Genomic DNA, 20,280 nt, shown 5'->3' with positions numbered 1-20,280 from the left:
GAAGATAGTTCTTACTGACTTGTATGTATGGAGCAAATCAGATACCTCCCTGATGGTATTGCATGGTGGATAAGTATCTGCCTGTAAATCTCAGCACTGAGCAATTCATTCTCACCAAATCCCCAACTCCATATTTAAAATTTTGACTCTTCAGTCCTGAGCACCTGCTGCCATTTTTCTGCACCTCTATAACCTTAGATATAAGTTGACAGCCTTCACATGCATTCAAGTGCATATGATGACTGGGGTGTAACTTGGGGTGAAAATGCAGGTGGCTTTGCCGTTGTGCACTTGGTGAGCTTGCATGTCTTTGGTGGGCAATTTTGGAGTCATAACTGCAAGGTTCTCACAATCACGACACCAGAGTAGTGCTCTTGTTATAGTAAGAAATGCTGATGTAAGACCATTTTTAAACCTTCACACTAAGGTTACTTGTTATTAACAGCCTCATCATATAATAATATAATATTTTATATAGCTCCTGCCCCAGTCAGAGCTGTGTACATAGCGTTTAGTGTATGATCACCAAGCTCGACAGAACCGCCAACCAAGAATACATCGGTATGACTAGGGTTACAAAAATATCAATCCCATCTAGCTGGACAACCTAAAGCACTATTACTCTAGTTTACTCCAATGATAACTCTATGTCTGCAACAATATGGATTGTTTGTCGACAATTGTGATCATGAGTCAATAATAAGGGGGCTCCAGCGCGCTTTTACTCCTCCGATATGGTCTGTTGTATACGTTCCACAAACAGTGCTTGAATATAAGATGATCCCTGACACCTTTGCGTTGATATTACCATTGCTAGTTACTGTATATGTTGACTCTGTTGCTTGAGGTGGGAGAAATACACAGTATTTCTATCATATATCAGATTCCCCGTGCAATAAATCGAGAACTATATACATACCCTAAGGATAAAAAGGTGATGAATTACCACTGTTTGATGTGTTCAGTCATGTTTAAAGTTAAAGAAAATATTTCACAACCCAAACTTTAATCAACACAGGTGCAGAAACCAAAGTGCAAAACCTATACATTAGAGCATTCATTAAAATGAAGTTAATCACTGTATGCTTACTATAAATCCACATTAACATTATCTTGAAAAGAAAGTTTCTATTTACACTTTGGGGGGGGGGGAATGCTAACATGACCATGTTAGAACATAAATACCTTTCTGGACAATGTTAAGTGTGGTCCGACATTATCAACAAAAATGTTAAGATAAATTTGTGTGAGCGGAAAAAGTCTCATTGAACTTTTTACATAGTATTCACACACATGTAGAGGAATATAGATCAATTTTACCTGCATTGTATAAATGTTAAACAGCAAATATTTGAGGAGCGAGCAACACAATACTCTGGACTGGATTTTCTTCCATGCAGTGCTCTAGTTTGAGGACATAGGAAAGGTCTTCCCCTACAGTTATTTGAATGTATTTCTTGCTCATTATGAGCACTTTAATCATCCCTTTCCAATGAATAAAAAATAATACAATACAATTTTGGATAAAACACTGTGTTTACATGTTACAAACCAGCTTGGTTTCATAGAGATCGGTTCAACTCCAATAGAAAATGTTATCATTTATTCTAGACCAGTGAATGGTAAAGTGATTTTTTTTAACCTTATCTTCTATCAGGGTCAAGCTGCTCTGGAAACAGTGTGTTTTGTCTGCTATGTCAAGAATGTTAAATGAACCTGGATAATAAGGCTGCCAAATCAATAGAAGTAAGAGAAGGACAGGAAAATAAAAGAGGAAAAAGAGGAGGCCAGGGTAGGAGAATGAGACAAGGAGAAAAAGGAACAGGGAGTGGGAGAGCAGGTTAGGGGTAAAAGAGGACAAGAGAGAAAGCTGAAAAAAGGAGTGACGAGAACAGAAAGATACATTCTGGGGAAGAGAAAACCAAAGAATAGCAAGAACAGGATGGAAATGAGAAAGTGTAGGACGGCGGAGAAATGGTTCTCAATAAAGGAGAACCCACAAAAGCCTTGCTATGTTAAGCACATTTATAATAATTTTAAATCAATAATGTTTGGTCATAAACAAATGAAAAATCATTATGACTCGCTTACAGAGACACAGCTGGCACCTTCTATGACATAACAAAGACTGAATCAGTTTAAATAGTTTCATCAAGATAAATCATGGCGAATGCTGCACATGGCTAATTACAATGCAAATTGGCATGTCCTGTGCCACGCAGCAACAATGTGTATTGCCAGCAATCTGTGTAACAATTAGCCATATGCTCTCAAAACAAAGGACTGATTACCTTGAAAGTTACATTTCCTGCCTGTCTGAATAAGAAAAATAATTGAAGCGTAATTTCCGCAATGCCCAGCATGCATGCTTTTTGTTCAGTAAGCCTGCCAGTAGCTGCTCATGTACATTGGCATGGGCTTATGGCTGGCAATGTTTGTTTTCTACTGACACATCTTGTAGAAGGTATAACAGGATATGACAACCTAGAATTACAATAATCACAGGCTTTTTAAAGGAAAAGCGAATGAACGACACAAAACATTTACTTATGAAGCAGAAGGCGTGTTCCTATAGGTTCGATATTCAGAGACACTGCAGGAAACAAAGAGGCGAGTTAACATGCTTTATGAGACGATCCACCCACATGGCTCTGCTTCACCCATAACAATTACAGACTTAATATCAAGTAATCCTATTATCTGTAATTTCCATGAATAATGATAACAAAGGAGGTGTGGGGTACAGCGTCTGATGCCTGTGACTAAGCGCTGTTTGTATGAGACATGAGTGTTTTTTTGGTCCTTTTCTCCACCTGTATTTCATGCATTTAAAAACAAATGTTGTGGATTCAATGAAGACCGCACACGGAAATGTGGTAGTTTAATTGAAGGTAGAGAACAGGTTCGCCGCCAAGTATTTCTATACCCATTCCCATGTTTCCCTCGTTAAGAGTGAAAGCCTCTCTTTTAGTCCATCTGTCCTCCCCCCTTCCCACTGCTCTCTTCTCTAGGATCTCGGAATGTTTTTAGTGTTGGTAGTGTGCTACAGCCCTAAAAGTCACAATCAGAGCCGGCCTTAGGCGTTGTGGCGCCCTGTGCGGACTACTCCCCCCTCTGCCCCTTCAAACTACACCCCCCCTTCTGCCCCTTCAAACTACACCCCCCTTCTGCCCCTTCAAACTACACCCCCCCTTCTGCCCCTTCAAACTACACCCCCCCTCTGCCCCTTCAAACTACACCCCCCCCTCTGCCCATTCAAACTACACCCCCCCACACACTTACCTTGTTGCGGTGAGAGCGGGAGGCATCCATCTTCTCGTTCTGCCGCGGTGCCGGCATTTCATGTTGAGTAAGGGGCGCCGAGCGGCTGCTGAAAACTTCACGAGCAACCGCTCGGCGCCCCTGCCCGGGACTTAGATTAAAGCATCGGGTTTTTTTAAAAACTTTATTTAACATGAATGATGTTAAATAAAGTTTAAAAAAACAAAAACAAAAAAAAAACGATGTTTCAAGTTAAGTCCCGGGCAGGCACCCCTGCTACCATGGCGCCCTGTGCGGTCGCACAGGTCGCACACCCCTAAGGCCGGCCCTGGTCAGAATCATGTGTTTAAAAATGATGATATTGAAGCGGTTAAGAAAAGGAGCCCACGGGAGACACAGATTTTCCAGTCTTCTATAGATCACAGCAGATAGGGTTGTCATTATTTCAGAAAAAAATATAAAATGTACATTTTTACCAGTTTGCAAGTAAGATATCATCTAAGTGGCAACTCTATAAATTGATAAACAAAATGCAGAAGCTCAGGGAAACACGGCAGCACAGGCTAAAAGCTAGGAATTGTTAAGTAAATGATGCAAGCTTGGGACACCACATAAACCCAAGATAGACTTTACTACTCCGAATGGTACAGTATTGCTCGTATTTATCAAAGAAACGCTATTGGAGGCCAATTGTAAACTGGTAAATTTAAAGATATCATTGGTTTATATGGATATATCCAAAGGTGTTCCCAAAATGTCTCCTTTGTTAAAAATGTGAAAACACATTTTGATTTCATAGACATAGCTATGTATACTAACATTTTTACAGCTAACACTCAATATATCATACACTATATGGACAAAAGTATCTGGACACCTGAGCATTACACACATGACATTGCATTCTAAATACATATACATTAATATGACGTTAGTCTCCCAGTTCCCCCTGTAACAGCTTCCACGCTTGCCTATTCATCCAGTAGAGCATTTGTGAGGCCAGGCACTGATGTTGGATGAGAAGGCCTGGCTCACAATGTCCGTTCCAGGTCATCCCAAAGGTGTTCGATGGGGTTGAGGTCAGGGCTCTGTGCGGGGCAGTCGAGTTCTCCCACACCATAGTCATCCAACCATGTCTTTATTTGCATTAATTACCTATAATACTATCCACCAGTATACCCCAAAGCTATTTTAATGTGTTTTTAATTCAGAATATTTTTCTGTAAAATATGTTTTACGTGTCTCACAATTTCTTTTTTCTAAGATCCCTTCGGTTTTCTCTTTAAAACATAAACTACATTTACTGAGGCAGTCACCTGAACCTAAAGGTATAGTGTTGTACGGTTTTAGTTGTAGAAAAGAAATGAGCAAATTTAGTAAATGTATCAGCTTTATGAAACTCTTATCCCCTTTTACAGCTCTGTCTTCATTCTAACTATGTCTTGCTTATTTTTTCCTTTTACTTTTATACCTAAAAATAAAAAGTTCTTTGCCCTTTTTTATTAAGCTCCATCCTTGACTGAACCGTTAAAAAGGAAAGAAACTCAATCGAAACAACAAAAGGTCATCGCAGAGGGAAACGTTATGGTTGGGAAGCCTGGATCTCCCTTGTCTCTCACTCACCGTCTGATGATTTCTGTCACAGTAACGCAGTCCGAAGTAATCTATCTCCACAAGGTTTAGGTGACGGAATACGTAGTCCAGGACAACAGAGCCTTTCGTGGACTTCTGTGGGAAAGAATGTACAGATACTATTGAAAAGCACACTCCAGCTTTATCAGCGCCATTCATGCGTTTACTGCAGTCTAAAGCAAGGCCTTGTTTATTGACCAGGAGTTTCATTTGGCCTCCTCACAGCAAGAGCCTCTCTGTGCTTTCCTTAGTATAATTCACTCAATTCACAAAAATGTATGAAGCGCATAGGTAGCGGCTGCTTTTGTATTTTTGCTGCTGGTTGTCACGAGTGACATTTCATTGTTCTGAAACATTTCCCCTTTCAACTCTGTCAACCTCTTTGTTCTATAACCAAAACACATGCAAAAATTCAGCGCCCCTTGGGAGTACCTCCAAATCATTGAAACTAACCCAAGACAAGAGGCACATTAGCTTAGATGAAATACCCAAAAAGACAAGAAAATGTGCACATAATATTTATAACACATGTATTTACAATTGTGACTACATCACACTGTGCTATTTTGACCAAGGAATAGTTATATATTATTATATATATATATTTAAAGTTATATGTGAACAAATATTTTGGCTTCGTATTTTCTCCTCTTTTTGTGGTCATTAGGAACCCAATTTCTCTCTCCCGTTTTCATACCATGGTATCCCTGTTTTAGGAGTTCAGATACTGCAGTGTGTGTGCATGTATGTATATATGTCTATACAAGTCCTCCACAGCAATACCTCACAATATATATATATATATATATATATATAAATTAGGTTATGTAAATAAATTACTCTGGTCTTATCCAAAGTTTTTTAATTACATAGAGAGATATTAGTATGTTTTGAATGAACCCAAAACATGTTATGTCTCACAAGGCACCCTTCTCCATCTGAAACAAAAGCTTTCAGTCGAACTTCATTCACAACGCCTAGAAAGGTCAATAAAAGTCAAATGCCTCCAGCTTTACTGATAGGGGAATTGTCCGTCTACAAGGATATATTCTGGCCTAGGCTAATTACTCCTAGGACAGAAGATCTTACTCTTGGGCTATCAGGCCGCCAATGTGCCGCTGCTTAATGGGCCAGTTACAAGGGAGATCTCTTATTTCGCCAACAGGCACACTGACACTATGGAAGACTGTGTCGAACCAGCAAAGACACTATAGAATGCATTAAATGGCGCTGCCCATCTTTAAGACACGGAACACTGGGATATGATGTCATATATCAGCGTTTCGCAGTGAGGACAGCAGCCACAGAGCTGGAGGTGTGAGGCCCAACGCCTTAGGTAAATATCCCACCATGTGTATATACATGGATGAGCTAAGTGTGCTACACATCAATGTCATTATCTATATATTATGTACTAGAAATCCTTGGGTGTATTTTGCACTGACATGTTAGTCACAAAGGAAACTTTTGGTCTTTATTATACATGTGTATAAATACCCACACACTCTTCAGGTTTCCGCAACTAAGGAAAGTAGTATTACTTTCTAGCTTAGACAATTGGCAATGACATACGAGTGTAACAGAATAGAGATTTTGAATCACAAATATCGAAAAGTGTGGGTATTTGGGACTGCTAGAATTTAGAAAGCTTATTTTTCATTTGCGGCATGTGCAAAAATAATTAGACCCGTGAATGAAAGTGTGTAGCATCATGTGGCGCGTGTTATGTACAGATATCTGACTTTTTAGAAACTTTTTATGAGGATGTGGTTGAACGTGTCAAAATAGGCAAAGCTGGCAGCATCATTTAAGAGATGGCCATTCTCTCATACCTTACATGAATACACTCATAGCTGTTAGTTAACCCTGTGGTTAGCATGGGTCTGATAGCATAAAAGTAGCAAGTAGAAGAGCATAAAAAATAATATAGATGAGAATAAATAATGTCCATAAAAAAGACATTTCACCAAAACACAAAATGTGTTCCCTCCTGGTAAAAAGCTAATTACGTAAATATGTATAGACATATCATTTACCGAGAACACCAAAATGGTGAAAACTATTCAAAACAAGCAAAAGACAACAAGTCAAAGCGCTCAAAACACACACATAAATGTAAAAAGATAATCAATACTTTCTCGACAACTCAAAGCCTTAAGCACGATGAAACTTTGTAGAACACATTTATATTATATGCCATTCAGAACAAACCCCGTTTCAGTGAGCTATAAATAATGTTTTATTATCATTCTCAAGTGAAATCTAGAAAGCTTGCTTCCAGCTGACAAGCTGTGCTAACAAAAAGTATCTCTATATCAAGGCCAATACACTATACAATCCGCTGCTTTATACAATAGGACTGTGGTCTAGAGAAGACATGGCTGATGTAGATGTGCAAGTGACTATAAAGTCTGACAGCGATGAGGGCAGTCCAAGCCATAACCCGAGCTTCAACTCTGTAGTAACACATTGTTTGTCTTCTTTACGTTTTTAATGTTGCCCCAATAAAAGGTATCACCTTCAACTAAAGACTTAATTTTCTTTTTGGCAATATTAATTTTAAACATTAATTTGGTCAAACTTACTTTAAATAATAACATAATACCAATGAATAAAATAATCTGTTGACTACTAACTATCCAATATTGATGCTAAAGCCTTATTCGGTTGATCCTGTTATAAACCTAGACACACACATGGACCTGGAGTATAGTGTTTCCATGAGGCTGACTCATACACATAAAAGCTAACTACATTATGGACAAGTATTCTGGATCATTAGCAGGTCCTTAGAACATATAAAGGTGATGTACTGATTTGGGGGATTAAAGCTGCGTTCACTAGTGCTTTTCAAAATGAGTTTTAGGAGTGCTGAGTTTCTGGTGGCTTTTAGTAAGTCTTGGCTCTACAGACAACGAGTTTGAGAGAATACCTATCCCCGTGCAAGGTACCAAGGAACCCGGACAAGTTCACCTATTATGAACACACAATTTCCTAAGGGATATGCAGGTTCATTTTATCTTTTTATTATAAAATCATCAGTGCACAGGCACTATTAGGTCTAATAAATTTCTATCGGGTCTAACAGTTGTAGAATTATATCTCTCCTGAATCTTCTGTCTTCCAATACAGTTCACTGCATAGACAGACAAGGTTGCTAACATATGGCTGGCAATGTCATCACGATCACTATGAAAGCTGCTAGAAAGGGAGACATTAAGGTTTAATGCGGCCTTTCAAGTTATTTCAGTGACCGAGAGACAAAGGACACCGCTGTAAAGATGGCCCATGGTGATAGAAAGGTATTGATGTAAAAATGAGCTTTTATTTTGCAGATGTGCCCACTACCTCAGGAAAAGATATACCGATATCAGTTCCCCGAGTCAATACACACTCCTGCTGTAGCATGTTAATTGCTACATAATGAAACCGCCATTACATTTTAAATGCAATTTGCCCTCAGCTGACAAATGGATACAGCGAATATAATTGTGGCACATCTAATGGTTCTTTTATTTAATGTGCATGCTGCGCCGATGTACGCTATTACAATACTGTAATTTGTAAAATTAAAAAGAATGTTATTTTGATGGGAATATTGCCACCGGCAAGTTAAATATATTGAACATTTGACACTTGATGGTCATGTACTTTACTTTAACCATTTACCATTGTTAATGTGTTTTTAGACAGACAATAGCTACATTATGACACTTGAGTGCACCTATCAAATCATCCACACTGAAAGGATACAATTCTACTCACAATGTCTATCTTCATTTGCGGGTAGGCATTTTCAGTATATTTTCCCACCCACAATGGGGTCTATTCACTAAACTACATCTGAGTTGGCGACTTGCAGCTACAAGTGTGAACAAGTGATTAAAAAGTCCCTCCCATGGTTTATTTAATTACAAATTAACCTCCATTCTTCTGAGCAGCGGATGGGTTGAGGGGGGTATATATAGGGACTATGGCCTTCCGGATTGATATTATCACCCCCTTGCTCCACATCATAGGGGAGGTGTAGGAGTCCCTAAGAATCCTGTGTTTTGTTTTTAATTATATTGCGGGAGGTGATGTTGTAACTTAATTTGGCGTGTTTCAGGTGAGAACATGAAAGTTTTCATTCACCTTGCATGCCCTGAAACTCACAAACGTTAACATTGCAGGCATTCACTACCAACCTGCTTATGGGTGAATATATGAGTTTTGTGTTAAAAATTGTGGTCATGCAGCCTAAACACCTAAATGCCTGTGAGATTCTATACTGGCATGAAAGTTTGTGTCTCCTCACATTCTACGTTTGATGCCCACAATGCTGCACGTTTGCCCAAACACCACATTCAACAGCTGTTAAATATACATAGGGGTCTCCATATTACCAGATGAGAATTGGAGGTGCATCAAAAAATGTCAGCATTTTCAGAAAAGTACTGCAATTACCATTACAGAAATCTGACAGCTTTGGCGGTTTCGTCAATGTGTCACTAACTTGCTAATTTTGGCAGTCTTTTTTGACATAATTGCCCATCACTTTTCATAGAAATCGGGGCTTGGGACACCATTATAAATCTATTTGTGTCAAGGATTAATAAAGTCAGTTTGCATTGCATCCCATGGGTTATACCTGAACACCTCTTGAAACCTGCAGTTTAATTTCAATAACTTTTCCAGACTGGAGATGCCAGGGCTCAAGAAAAAGCTTTTATTCTTAGCACTTCTCTGCACAATGAGTTAATTTTTTACAGCAATGGCCAATGCTAAGTAGTCCCTTCCTTCATGGATTTTCATTAGTCAGAATTTCCGGATGGGCGATTACCGATTGTCTATTGTTTACCACAGACAGCATGATAAGGAATCAGGGTGTTTGTCTAGTAGATTCGAGTACGACTACAGAGCTAGAACACATACACATGGCTAATATACAGCTACTTGCAAACCGTATATAACACAAAAACTAGGATTATTAACAAAAAAGAAAACATAATATTTAGAGAACATAGTTTTAAAATGACCCTAGTAATAAAACTATTGGTGGGAGTTACCAGTTATTGGTTCATTCATTATGTTAATTTACACGACAATAGCTCACCATGTCTAGAATCTCCCATACTATCCCCATGTCTAGAATACTTAATCTCCCAAACTATCCTCATGTCTCAAATATTTAATCTGCCATACTATCCCCATGTCTCAAATATTTAATCTCCCATACTATCCCCATGTCTCAAATATTTAATCTCTAATACTATCCCCATGTCTCAAATATTTAATCTGCCATACTATCCCCATGTCTCAAATATTTAATCTCCCATACTATCCCCATGTCTCAAATATTTAATCTCTAATACTATCCCCATGTCTCAAATATTTAATCTCCCATACTATCCCCATGTCTCAAATATTTAATCTCCCATACTATCCCCATGTCTCAAATATTTAATCTCTCATACTATCCCCATGTCTAGAATCTTTCATCTCTCATACTATCCCCATGTCTAGAATCTTCCATTCCCCCACACTACAGATAATTATAAATGAGAATTTGAACACTTTTACTTTTCTGACAGTTACGAATTTTTATATTTTACACATTTCTTAGCACATTCCTTATTCCTTGCTTGATGTAGATGCAAACTGATGTAAAAAATCAATACTTTCAATGGGTTTTTTTTTTACTCTTTCTGAACATGATGTCTGGAAGCAAAAGTGTCATCGGGCTATTAAACACTTTCCATTGTTCCCACCACTAAACCATAGCCACTTGGGATCTGATATTTTCAAATCTATTTCTATGCCCCACATATATGGATTCATTAAAATAGCTCCCGCACTCGCATTTTTGAAAAATAATGGAAACAAGTAAAGTCCTCTATAGTAAAGGTGAAGAAAGACTCCTACTATGCTACATAGCTTGGCTCTATGTCTCTTTTCTATGAAATGCCCTGGATATGCCTTTTTGTAGATGTTGGAGCTGTGAAAATTAAATCTGAATAACAAAAAATGTGAAATACAGTTTTCAATACCAATTCAATTATGGTTTTGTCACTGATGTGACACTTTTTCTTTAAAGTCCAATTCGATATAATGGTCAGGCCCTTAATTAATTTCTCAGCATAATACTCCTAAAAAGAAAAAAAAGGGATATTACTTCTCTTTGTACGTTGCTGCTTTTGGATATACGCAGGACCACAAGCCTGGCCGCATTGCAATCCATTACGAATAGATATTTTCCTGGAAGATCCCTAACACACATCCCGCTTACGAAACAAAAGAGAGTGTACTCTCGATACAACACAAAATGCCTTTTCTAAAATAGGGCATAAAATATCTTCAAAACAAACGGTTCTATTTCCATTGTGTTCTTCTATACATACTTATCACAACCATTAGATGTAAGCAAAAATAGCAACATAAAAATATCATTGAATATCAAAAGGTAGACAATTACATCCACCTATTTGGTTTTTATAATGAGAGGTTTCCTTGAACTGATATTCACAATCTATAGAATAAAATGTATTCATGAGAACTGCTGGGGGACAGTTTTGCAGGAGGATCGGTCATTAGACAAAATTCAGTGAGCATCCATACAGATGTCTAACCAGCACGTTCCCCCTTAAGGATTTATTGATGACGTTTGCCATTTTTGCTTTGGATCCACGTGGGAGTTTTTCAGCCTGTCCGTCCTCTTTATTGATTTCTATTCCCAAACGCGTCTTCTATATGTTACCAGGGTGTGCTGTAGCACAGGGGCTGGTAGTTTGGGTGTATTTAATCCATGGTCCAGAAGATAAGCCAGTCAAAAACGGAGCCTCGGCTCACCAAGAAGGTGTTCGCAGTTAACAGAAGGTTTTATGTTGGAGGTTAATGCTTTATGCTTCACATTCTGCCAGCATATGGTGGATGCTTTCATGTATGTAACAGTGTTTTAATAAACACCTTTGTGATTTAACTTCTAGTGATGCCTCCGGAGGTTTCATTTACCTGCCAGGGAATGACAGGCTTGATGCTTCCACTGTCAGGTTCTTGGTCCTTTACTGATGACTTTCAAACTAACTTGAAAAAAGGAAATCTTTTTCTTATAACTTTATAATGTTCGATAAAGGACATGGACATTTTCATGTAAACAATCAGTATACAGCTTTTCAATTCTGTTGGTTGGTCTGCCAGCCCACGCGGCGTTTTGCGCACGCGGGCCGCACATTGAAGTCCGGCGGGCCGCATTTGGCCTGCGGGCCGCACCTTGGACACCCCGGACCTAGGCACCAGGACAAAATTCTCAGTAGCCATGGCGACCTGGCACCTGGGATTTGTCGAGCCCTGCCTTAGGAGTTGGAGAGCGCCCAAAAGCAGGCAGACCGTAGAGGAACTGAAGACATCAGCTCACCCAACTATGGTCCCAACTGGACTAGCTATACAATGAAAGCCTCACACAGCAAATGTCCCCAAAACTTGGGTTAACAGCAAGACCAATGAGCATAATTTCATTATTTAACATTTCGGTAGAATACAAGCTAGACAAAATATAATTAGACTGTTTCCTAAAGTCTTAAGACTTTGTTTTTGTAATTCGCCCACCATTCCATATTAAACTTTCACTTCAAAGAGAGCAATTAAAATACATAGACATGCAAGTGAGCAATTTTATGCATGGCTGAAAACCTAAATGAAAAAGCTTATTTTTAAGGTCTGAACAAATGCCCCAATTAAGAAAATATCTACTTCAAAAGTAATCCCTAAAGCGCTATACAATCTCTTTCTTCATTCAGAATAATAGCAGTCGTTAAACTGCTTATTCATTTTATATGCCACCGGGGGCCTGACAATTCACTGTACGGATAATTTATATTACTTAATGTTCCTTGGGATACAAAAACCTTAAATGTTACAAAATGGATCTCTTAATTTAAACAGCGTTGGTTAAAGTGGCAAATAATATGGTTTTAGGAAGAACCCATCATTATATTAAAACCATAAATTACTTTTAGATATGAAAAATATTTAAGGACGTTGGAAAGACTTTCAAAGCAGACTCAAAGCCACTCATACAATACAGTTTAAGGGTCTGTGCAATGTTGGGTCACTTGAAAATAGAATAAAGGGCAGAGATATAGGATGACCCAATCCTGTTCTGCGTTGAATGTATACGTTTCAATACTACTTGTCACTATCAAGATTATGTTTATGTGTCATTTTATTATTAAGTGAGTGGGTTAGCAATGTGAAGGTACACAGAAGTGATGGGGATGGATTTGTTGAAATGGCTTTGTCCAAAAGAAATAAAAATATGTGTATTACTAAACCAAACATGCAAGCAACTCAGGGCTAGACTGGGGTGTTAAATCGTTCTGGCGCTTTAAGGCCAGTGGTCGATAAACGGTGCATGTTTGGCCATCTTCTAGATACACAAGACTGTACATTTGGCTCTTACACTCACACAATGTGCAGCTGTGTTTATTCAGCAGGTGGCCACACTAAAGGACCAGGTGTACTACGCAAGTGGCCTTAAAGGGGTAAGCGACCCACATTATCTGGCACCGACCGACCGGGCATGTGCCCAGTTTGCCAGCCGTCCGGTCCGAGCCTGAAACAAGTGCATAGTTTAGACAAGTACAAGGTATTCACACTATCCCCAGAAACTACACACTTTTATTTTCCTGTGGCTTTAAAATGTGCAGAAATATCTGGGCCAGTTATCATTATGACGCCTCATACTGTTATATTGTGACCTATGTGTGTGTGATATTGACCTCATGTTGTCATGTGGTAAGACTACTGGATTGTGGGAAGGAAATAAACAACGCTACAGGAGAAATGCAATAATTAAGTAAATGATCAATAAAATGACAGGCACACACACATTTGTCATGGCCATAGTAATTTAGCCAGTAATGCGAGTATCACATTAACATCAGAGATGCAAGCTTGCCTAAGCTTGCTCCCCTCTCCTAAGAGCCTCTTATGACACAATAACAGCATTAACAATTACCCAAGCTTTGTATGATGCTGTCAGCTAAAAGGCTTGTACACCGTAAAAGCAGGAACCCATCGGCCTGATTTACTGGGCGTTAATCTCACAGGAGCACCCAAAAGCTGTAAATCCCAGAAGAATGTACTATGCCTTCGTTTTTTTCTTGAGATGCCGCAATTATCTATTTTAACTGTATTCAGTTTAAAAAGCCTAATACTCACTGTCTAGGAGGAAAAAAATATGTTCAAAAAATATATAGTAAATGTGATCCGCAGGAAAACGCTCAGGGTGCGGAAGAGGTCCTAAAGCACTAGGTGCAGAGCGATAGCTTTTCAATATAGATGTTTAGTTGTCTATAAATAAAGAGTGTATAGAACCAGATAGTCTCTTTGGGTTAAAATGCAATGCAGCCCCACTGATTCAGCTCCTTGAAAAGCAATATGGCAATGAAAAATTAGATAGGACTCGCCAATCTCGGGGTACGTAGTGGTGGGCTAAGCAATATATGGTCATATAGTGTGACGGAATCTCCAATATTTATGCCTTCGGTATTTATTAGTCATTATTATGTCAGCAGCAACCCGGGAAGCTGGATATGTTTGCCTTTTTATGCATCTTAGGTTTTATATATATATATATATATATATATATATATATATATATTCTTTTAGTGTGGTTGTTTCCACTAAAGGACGGTCTGGCAAGAAAGTTTAGCTCACCAGCATCACTATAAATTATGAAGGTCCATCCTCACTGAGCATCTGCTACAAGAATAGTTTAGCTGATCATTTATAATGTTTAAAAGGGGAAATCCAGCCATTGTACGAGCTTTTAATTGTTTGTTCATCCCTGCAAATGTATGGAGGGATTCTGCAGAACCCCCGAATGCATATGCCTCTTTCCCCATTCTTCACCACCTAGGCTCAGAGGAGAGAGACCCCCATGGGCAGAAAGCGCTCCCACTTGCCCTCCCTGGCAGAACTGCTTCCTAGAAAATTATTATTATTATTATTATTACTTATTTATACAGCGCCAACAATGTACCCAATGCTTCCTACAATACACTTATTCAAGGGGAACGACAAGAATAGAATAAACAGACCAAGACAATCTTGAATAATCTTAAAAATAAAAAATAGCATAGTTGATGCTTTTTACATGTACCATCACTTTGAAAATCTAAAATTCGTTTGGGGAAACATAAATACTCAATCTGCAGGTAAACCATCAAAATGTTATTAGAACATTACAAAGGTTCTCTTGGGTAACAAATGACCAGGAATTTGCATAGCATTACCTGAAAGAAAGCATTATCTGCAGGCTCATATACTGCTTTCGCTGCATTGTATAAAGACATCATTAGCGAGATTCCCACAGCAGAACACAGTCACTGACGATAATAACAGGCCGCGTCTCATTATAACAAAAATCCGCAATTTAGATGGCTAAGGTGGCGGAGTTAATAAGGAAACTCGTCTATCTTTTGTCTGGATCAATAGTGAGATGCATATGTGCTGTAGAACACGGGTCCTTTTCTATCAGAATTTAAATATAATAATGATGGTAATTTTAAGCGGTTAAACACTTAAAAATATATTTATATATATATTATATTTGACTCTCTGGTCGATGTCTCCTCTACAATAAAAGGCTCTGCGCGGTTTTAGAGCCAACACAGACTCCAAAGCCTAAACAGCCTGGTTGGGGAGATCTCCCTTGTGACTGGCATATTGTGCTGCAGGACACTGGGAGGCTTAATCACCCAAGAGGGCGATCTGCCTCCTGGTTTCGTACCAAGGGGACTGTAGCTCCCTGGACCTGCCACCCTAGGCCTCGGCATCTTTGGCAATCAAGCCCCCTGAAGTCCAGCTGCACAATGAGGCACAATGGTTACAGGGGAGATCTTCCATTGATTGCATTACAAGGCCCTGCGTACCGTTAAGACGCCATATTCCAGTGTCTTAAAGGCACATGGCTCCTTTTGATGCATTCACCATGCCAACTGCAGAGGAGGTGCTGCCCTGGCTCGGAGCTCAGCGATTGGCTCCCTGTTATGCGACAGAGGGGCTGATGCCTGCTTTATCTCCCACCCAAAGCCTACTCGGCCTAGGCTAGAAAATGCTACTGAAGCTATGTAAGTCATTATCACAAAACTTTGTTAGAAACAGAATTCCTTAGTCATCAAGCCATCAGCACAACAGAGGAGTATATCCTGACATGCACACTCACTTAAGTATATTTTTTGTGTTATTACTTGCTCTCTGCAAGTTTTTTCTGTAAGTGTATTATTTTACTAACCCTACTGGGTGGTGTTGTGTCATCTTGCGCAGGATATCTGTTTCTCAAGTAACAGAAAATATTAGCATGAACAAGGATTAAAGCCTTTTAAGGGGTCTGCAATACATGAATGCAGAACTATCACTGATACCGTCAGCTTTGCTTATTCAAAATGTCCCATAACATTTTTAAAAAGCATCTTATACTTTAGAAGGTACAGGCTGATTTATCAGGGCTACCGGCAAATCATGCTTTCTGCCATGACCTCACTTTCACAGCCCAACATGACAAAAATCTCCAACTTTAGCCAACTGGCCTGTCCAGAGGGACACTTGTTGTAGAGGTCATGGTGAGAGTCATGGCTAAGGAGCACAACGTTTTATTTGCCTTCCTGATTTAACGACATCTACTTATGGAATCGAATAAAGAAGAATATTTTTATTTGTACACTTTCATTCATAAGTACACATATTGTTGTTTCTACATACATTATCATTGCTTTCAAGGCTGAAGAACACCGTGATACACTTACACCCTCAAAATATTCTTAGCTTCTAGACGTGACATCGGGAGAGGAGTGAAGGTCTATCCTCAAGAAAGCAATTCTGGTAAAGATGATACCTTTATTGGCTGACTGACGTATAACGAAGGTTGTTAGCACTACCGGAGGATGCTCTAACCAGGTGTTAATCCACTTAGTGAACAAAGTAATACCATGTTTACTGGTCAAACAACCTAAGGTGTTTTACTTTCTAGGATATGTTGCTTGAGTCTCTAACAACACAAATTGATTGTTAGTTAACTTATCTTAAAATGGTTATACAAGATCAAGGTGTGGATAAATAAATCAGTTAACGAGATACTTCAGTTTTCCAGGCAGCTTTTTAAACAAAGAATATGCATTAAAGTACTTTGTAAATACTAAATTATACATTCATTAAACCTAAAAGTAAAATCTAAATTAATTAATTACATATGTTGATATGTCCGGTCTACCCAGTGTACGGAATATGATGGTGCAATATATATATATATATATATATATATATATATATATATATATATATATATATATATATAAAATATAATAACAATGCTGATAAATAATCCAAGGAAACCAAATGTGGCACAGCATTAATCTACTGCATAATATCTAAAATTAAAGCTCTGATGTGTTTTAAAGTTCAATTTGTATCAAATATCCTAGCAATAAATAAGCAAAAATCGAATAAAGTACAGAGTCCAAAATTCCATAAATAATAAAATTGGCTGGATAGAGTACAGCCAATATATAATAATATAACATCCAGTTATAAAATAGATTGCCACATTCAATATGGGCTCTTGTCTGATTTGTTATGGGGGGGTACTACATTTTCTTCACTTGGAGACCTTATATCACTGAAAAAAATGGATGTTTCACTTTGTAGTGGCATTTACATTAACAGCATAATTGTCATTGTAACCAGCCAGAGACGACAACTGGCTATCAAACCATGCAGGTCTAGACCTAAGTGTGCTGTCGAATGTATCACATAGACACAGTTTACGGGGCATGGGAAAGATAGAAAAGCCTCAGTGTTACTATATTGGAAACTGAGATGCAATTCCCATCATCCTTGGCCAGAAATTCTATGCCTTCGTTATTTGGCCAATGAGGATAAATGGAATAAATTCACGGAAGGAAAGGTGGCAAACTTTAGTTTCTATGGATCATCAGTAAAGTATTTTCATCGGGTCCTTCCTGGGATCAACTCAGGGCAGTTCTCCAGCTGCCTCCCGATGCACTGCTTAAGGAGAGTTGCACGGGTAAAACATGTAACGGAGGTTGCACCGACAAGGCACAGCAACCCTGAGTGTAAACTAAACAGGGAAGATCGGAGTAACAGCTGATTAAGCAGCAGAGAGTCTAATCACCCAATAAGTGATTTGCCCACCAAACCTGCTTCCTTAGGCCTAGCATGCCTAATTAATCTTATTAAACCTAACGATCTGATACTGTGCAGCTCACATCAAGGGGGGGCTGGCAACATTTAACCTGGCAAATCCATCCAATAATACAGCAGTCCAAGGGACATCTGGAAGACAACAAGTGTACGATCTGGCCTTACACATTAACAAAAACAAATGTATAAAAAAAGATTCATTCAATGAGTAAATTATTCCTAATTGTTTATTACTATAGACTCCCTGGTGGCTCTATGTGGAATTGCAAGTAAAAATAAAATAAAACACCAAATAGTCGAAAATCTTTAAAGCAGAGCATCCCATGGGATATCACACCCATCCCCCCTTGCCAATGCCCCCTTGGCTAAAGACGGTCTTTCATTAAGAATACTTGAAATCTGTTTATATACCAAATTCTGGATCCTGAGCACGTATAACGGGATACACCAACTCCTCATCTTGTTCTGCAGACTTTAAGATCAATTGATATGCTAAGTATTTGGAATCATTAGGGCTTCAAAGTCAGAGATCATTTTGTAAATGGCAGATAATGATTACAAGGAGCTCTTATTTGCAAATATAAATCTTTCAAGTAGTCCTAGCCATGTCCCAAGTGAAATCGCATTTACTTTTAAATACGATTTTTTCTGTATCTCAGATACTGCCTATTTTTTGACACAGAATGTGCTGTGTGTTTTTAGAGACCTTACCTTTGAAGTCATACTCTACAACAGCTTTTATAAACACCGTTGGGAAGTAAATGTCAAGCCAAATTAGGACAACATGATTTACAGAGCTACTCGATTTATCCACCAAAAGAACGGACTTGATACATTTACAGTAAGTAAAAAGACATCAATAATGTGCAATCTTACAACACATATCTAGGACAAAAGAAAGCAATGACACTAGACCACTCAATATGCAGTGCTTTTAATACAAAGCATAACCCTTCTAGTGCCAGACTATGGTGACTGGGATGTAGAAGTATTGCAATTTACTAAATATATGTCAGGATTCAGCCCTGCAAACTGCCAGGCATGGCTGTCCCTTTAAGAGGTCTGCCTGAAGTTGAACTCCTCTGCACAGCTGACTGTTTTGTTGTGTATCTGTATTTTATGTAACTTTGCCCTCTTTCCCTTATTCATCTGAGGATCTCGGTTCCTCTCTCCTCTCCCCATGTCCCGTTTGAGATATCCTATCCTTGTTTAAAGGAGAAGTGTCTGAGGATCTCGGCTCCTCACTCCATCCCCTGTGTTCCTTGCCTTGTTCCCTGTCCTTTGTGGCGTCCTGTACCATGTATGTCTTGTCTGGTTATGTTTAGAATCCGTGTTCTGTGTATTTATGTTCAGCTGTGTTGGTTTTTCTATATCCATGCCTCTCTCACCTGAAGCCTATATCATTACCGCTCCTGACCTAACCAACAGGTTTTATATCCCTGCCTCTCAGTAACAGAGGTGTGAGTTAATTTAGTTACTTTGGAGCTATAGTTCATGCCTGACTCTGCATCTGTCTCTTGGATTTACCATTTTGCCTGCCTGTTACCTTATTTTTTTTTTATTTTTTTTTACTTGGACTGCCTATTGGATTTACATCTTTTGCTTGCTACCTGTCCCAGACCCTTTTGGATTCTTACCTGGACTATTCTAACTTTGTACTCCCCAGCAGTCTGTATACTTGATATGCCTCCTACTCTGCTGCTTATGGTGAGATGCATCTGCTTTGTTTAATATACCTATATTCAAACATTAAGCTTTTGTCTCATTTGTGGAGCGTGTGTCTATCACTGTGTGCACGTTCTTACACTCCTGCGCTCTGGACTCCAACATCCAGTAAGGGCTGAGATATGATGAGCCTGACAATATATTTGAATTTGAAAGCACTGAGTAAACCACACAGAAAACCATGCATTCTTTCAAGTCTGATGTTCTTGTAGCAAATGAAAGTAAGCAGTGTGTGCATTTCTTCAATACCCAGTTAAACAAGTGTCTTTCCCAAAGAAAATAAAGTAAGCAAAGTAAACATTTCCAATGCATTTATTTTTTTACTAGAGCGTTAAACAAAATCTCTCATTGAACATGTTCGATTGAAAGCTATATGGAGTAGGGTATTGAATATTACCTACATAATTATATATGTTTATCAGAATATCTGTATGCAAAAAAACGTGCGTGCAATTGTCAACC

At 38.7% G+C, this 20,280-nt stretch overlaps 1 protein-coding gene across 1 annotated transcript in view; it reads right to left on the bottom strand.

Moving 5' to 3' along the window:
- The window catches only part of EPB41L4A (erythrocyte membrane protein band 4.1 like 4A), a 76,820-nt gene that overhangs the window by 48,245 nt on the left and 8,295 nt on the right, over positions 1-20,280 (bottom strand). Inside the window, exon 2 of the mRNA XM_053474294.1 lies at positions 4,885-4,989. Coding sequence (XP_053330269.1) covers positions 4,885-4,989 — 105 coding nt within the window. The remainder of the gene's footprint in view (positions 1-4,884; positions 4,990-20,280) is intronic.

The sequence above is a fragment of the Spea bombifrons genome, chromosome 1 (assembly GCF_027358695.1).
Source record: "Spea bombifrons isolate aSpeBom1 chromosome 1, aSpeBom1.2.pri, whole genome shotgun sequence".
Classification (NCBI taxonomy): Eukaryota; Metazoa; Chordata; class Amphibia; order Anura; family Pelobatidae; genus Spea; species Spea bombifrons.
The sequence above is the reverse complement of the archived record's forward strand: the minus strand, read 5'-3'. Positions and strand labels throughout refer to the sequence as shown.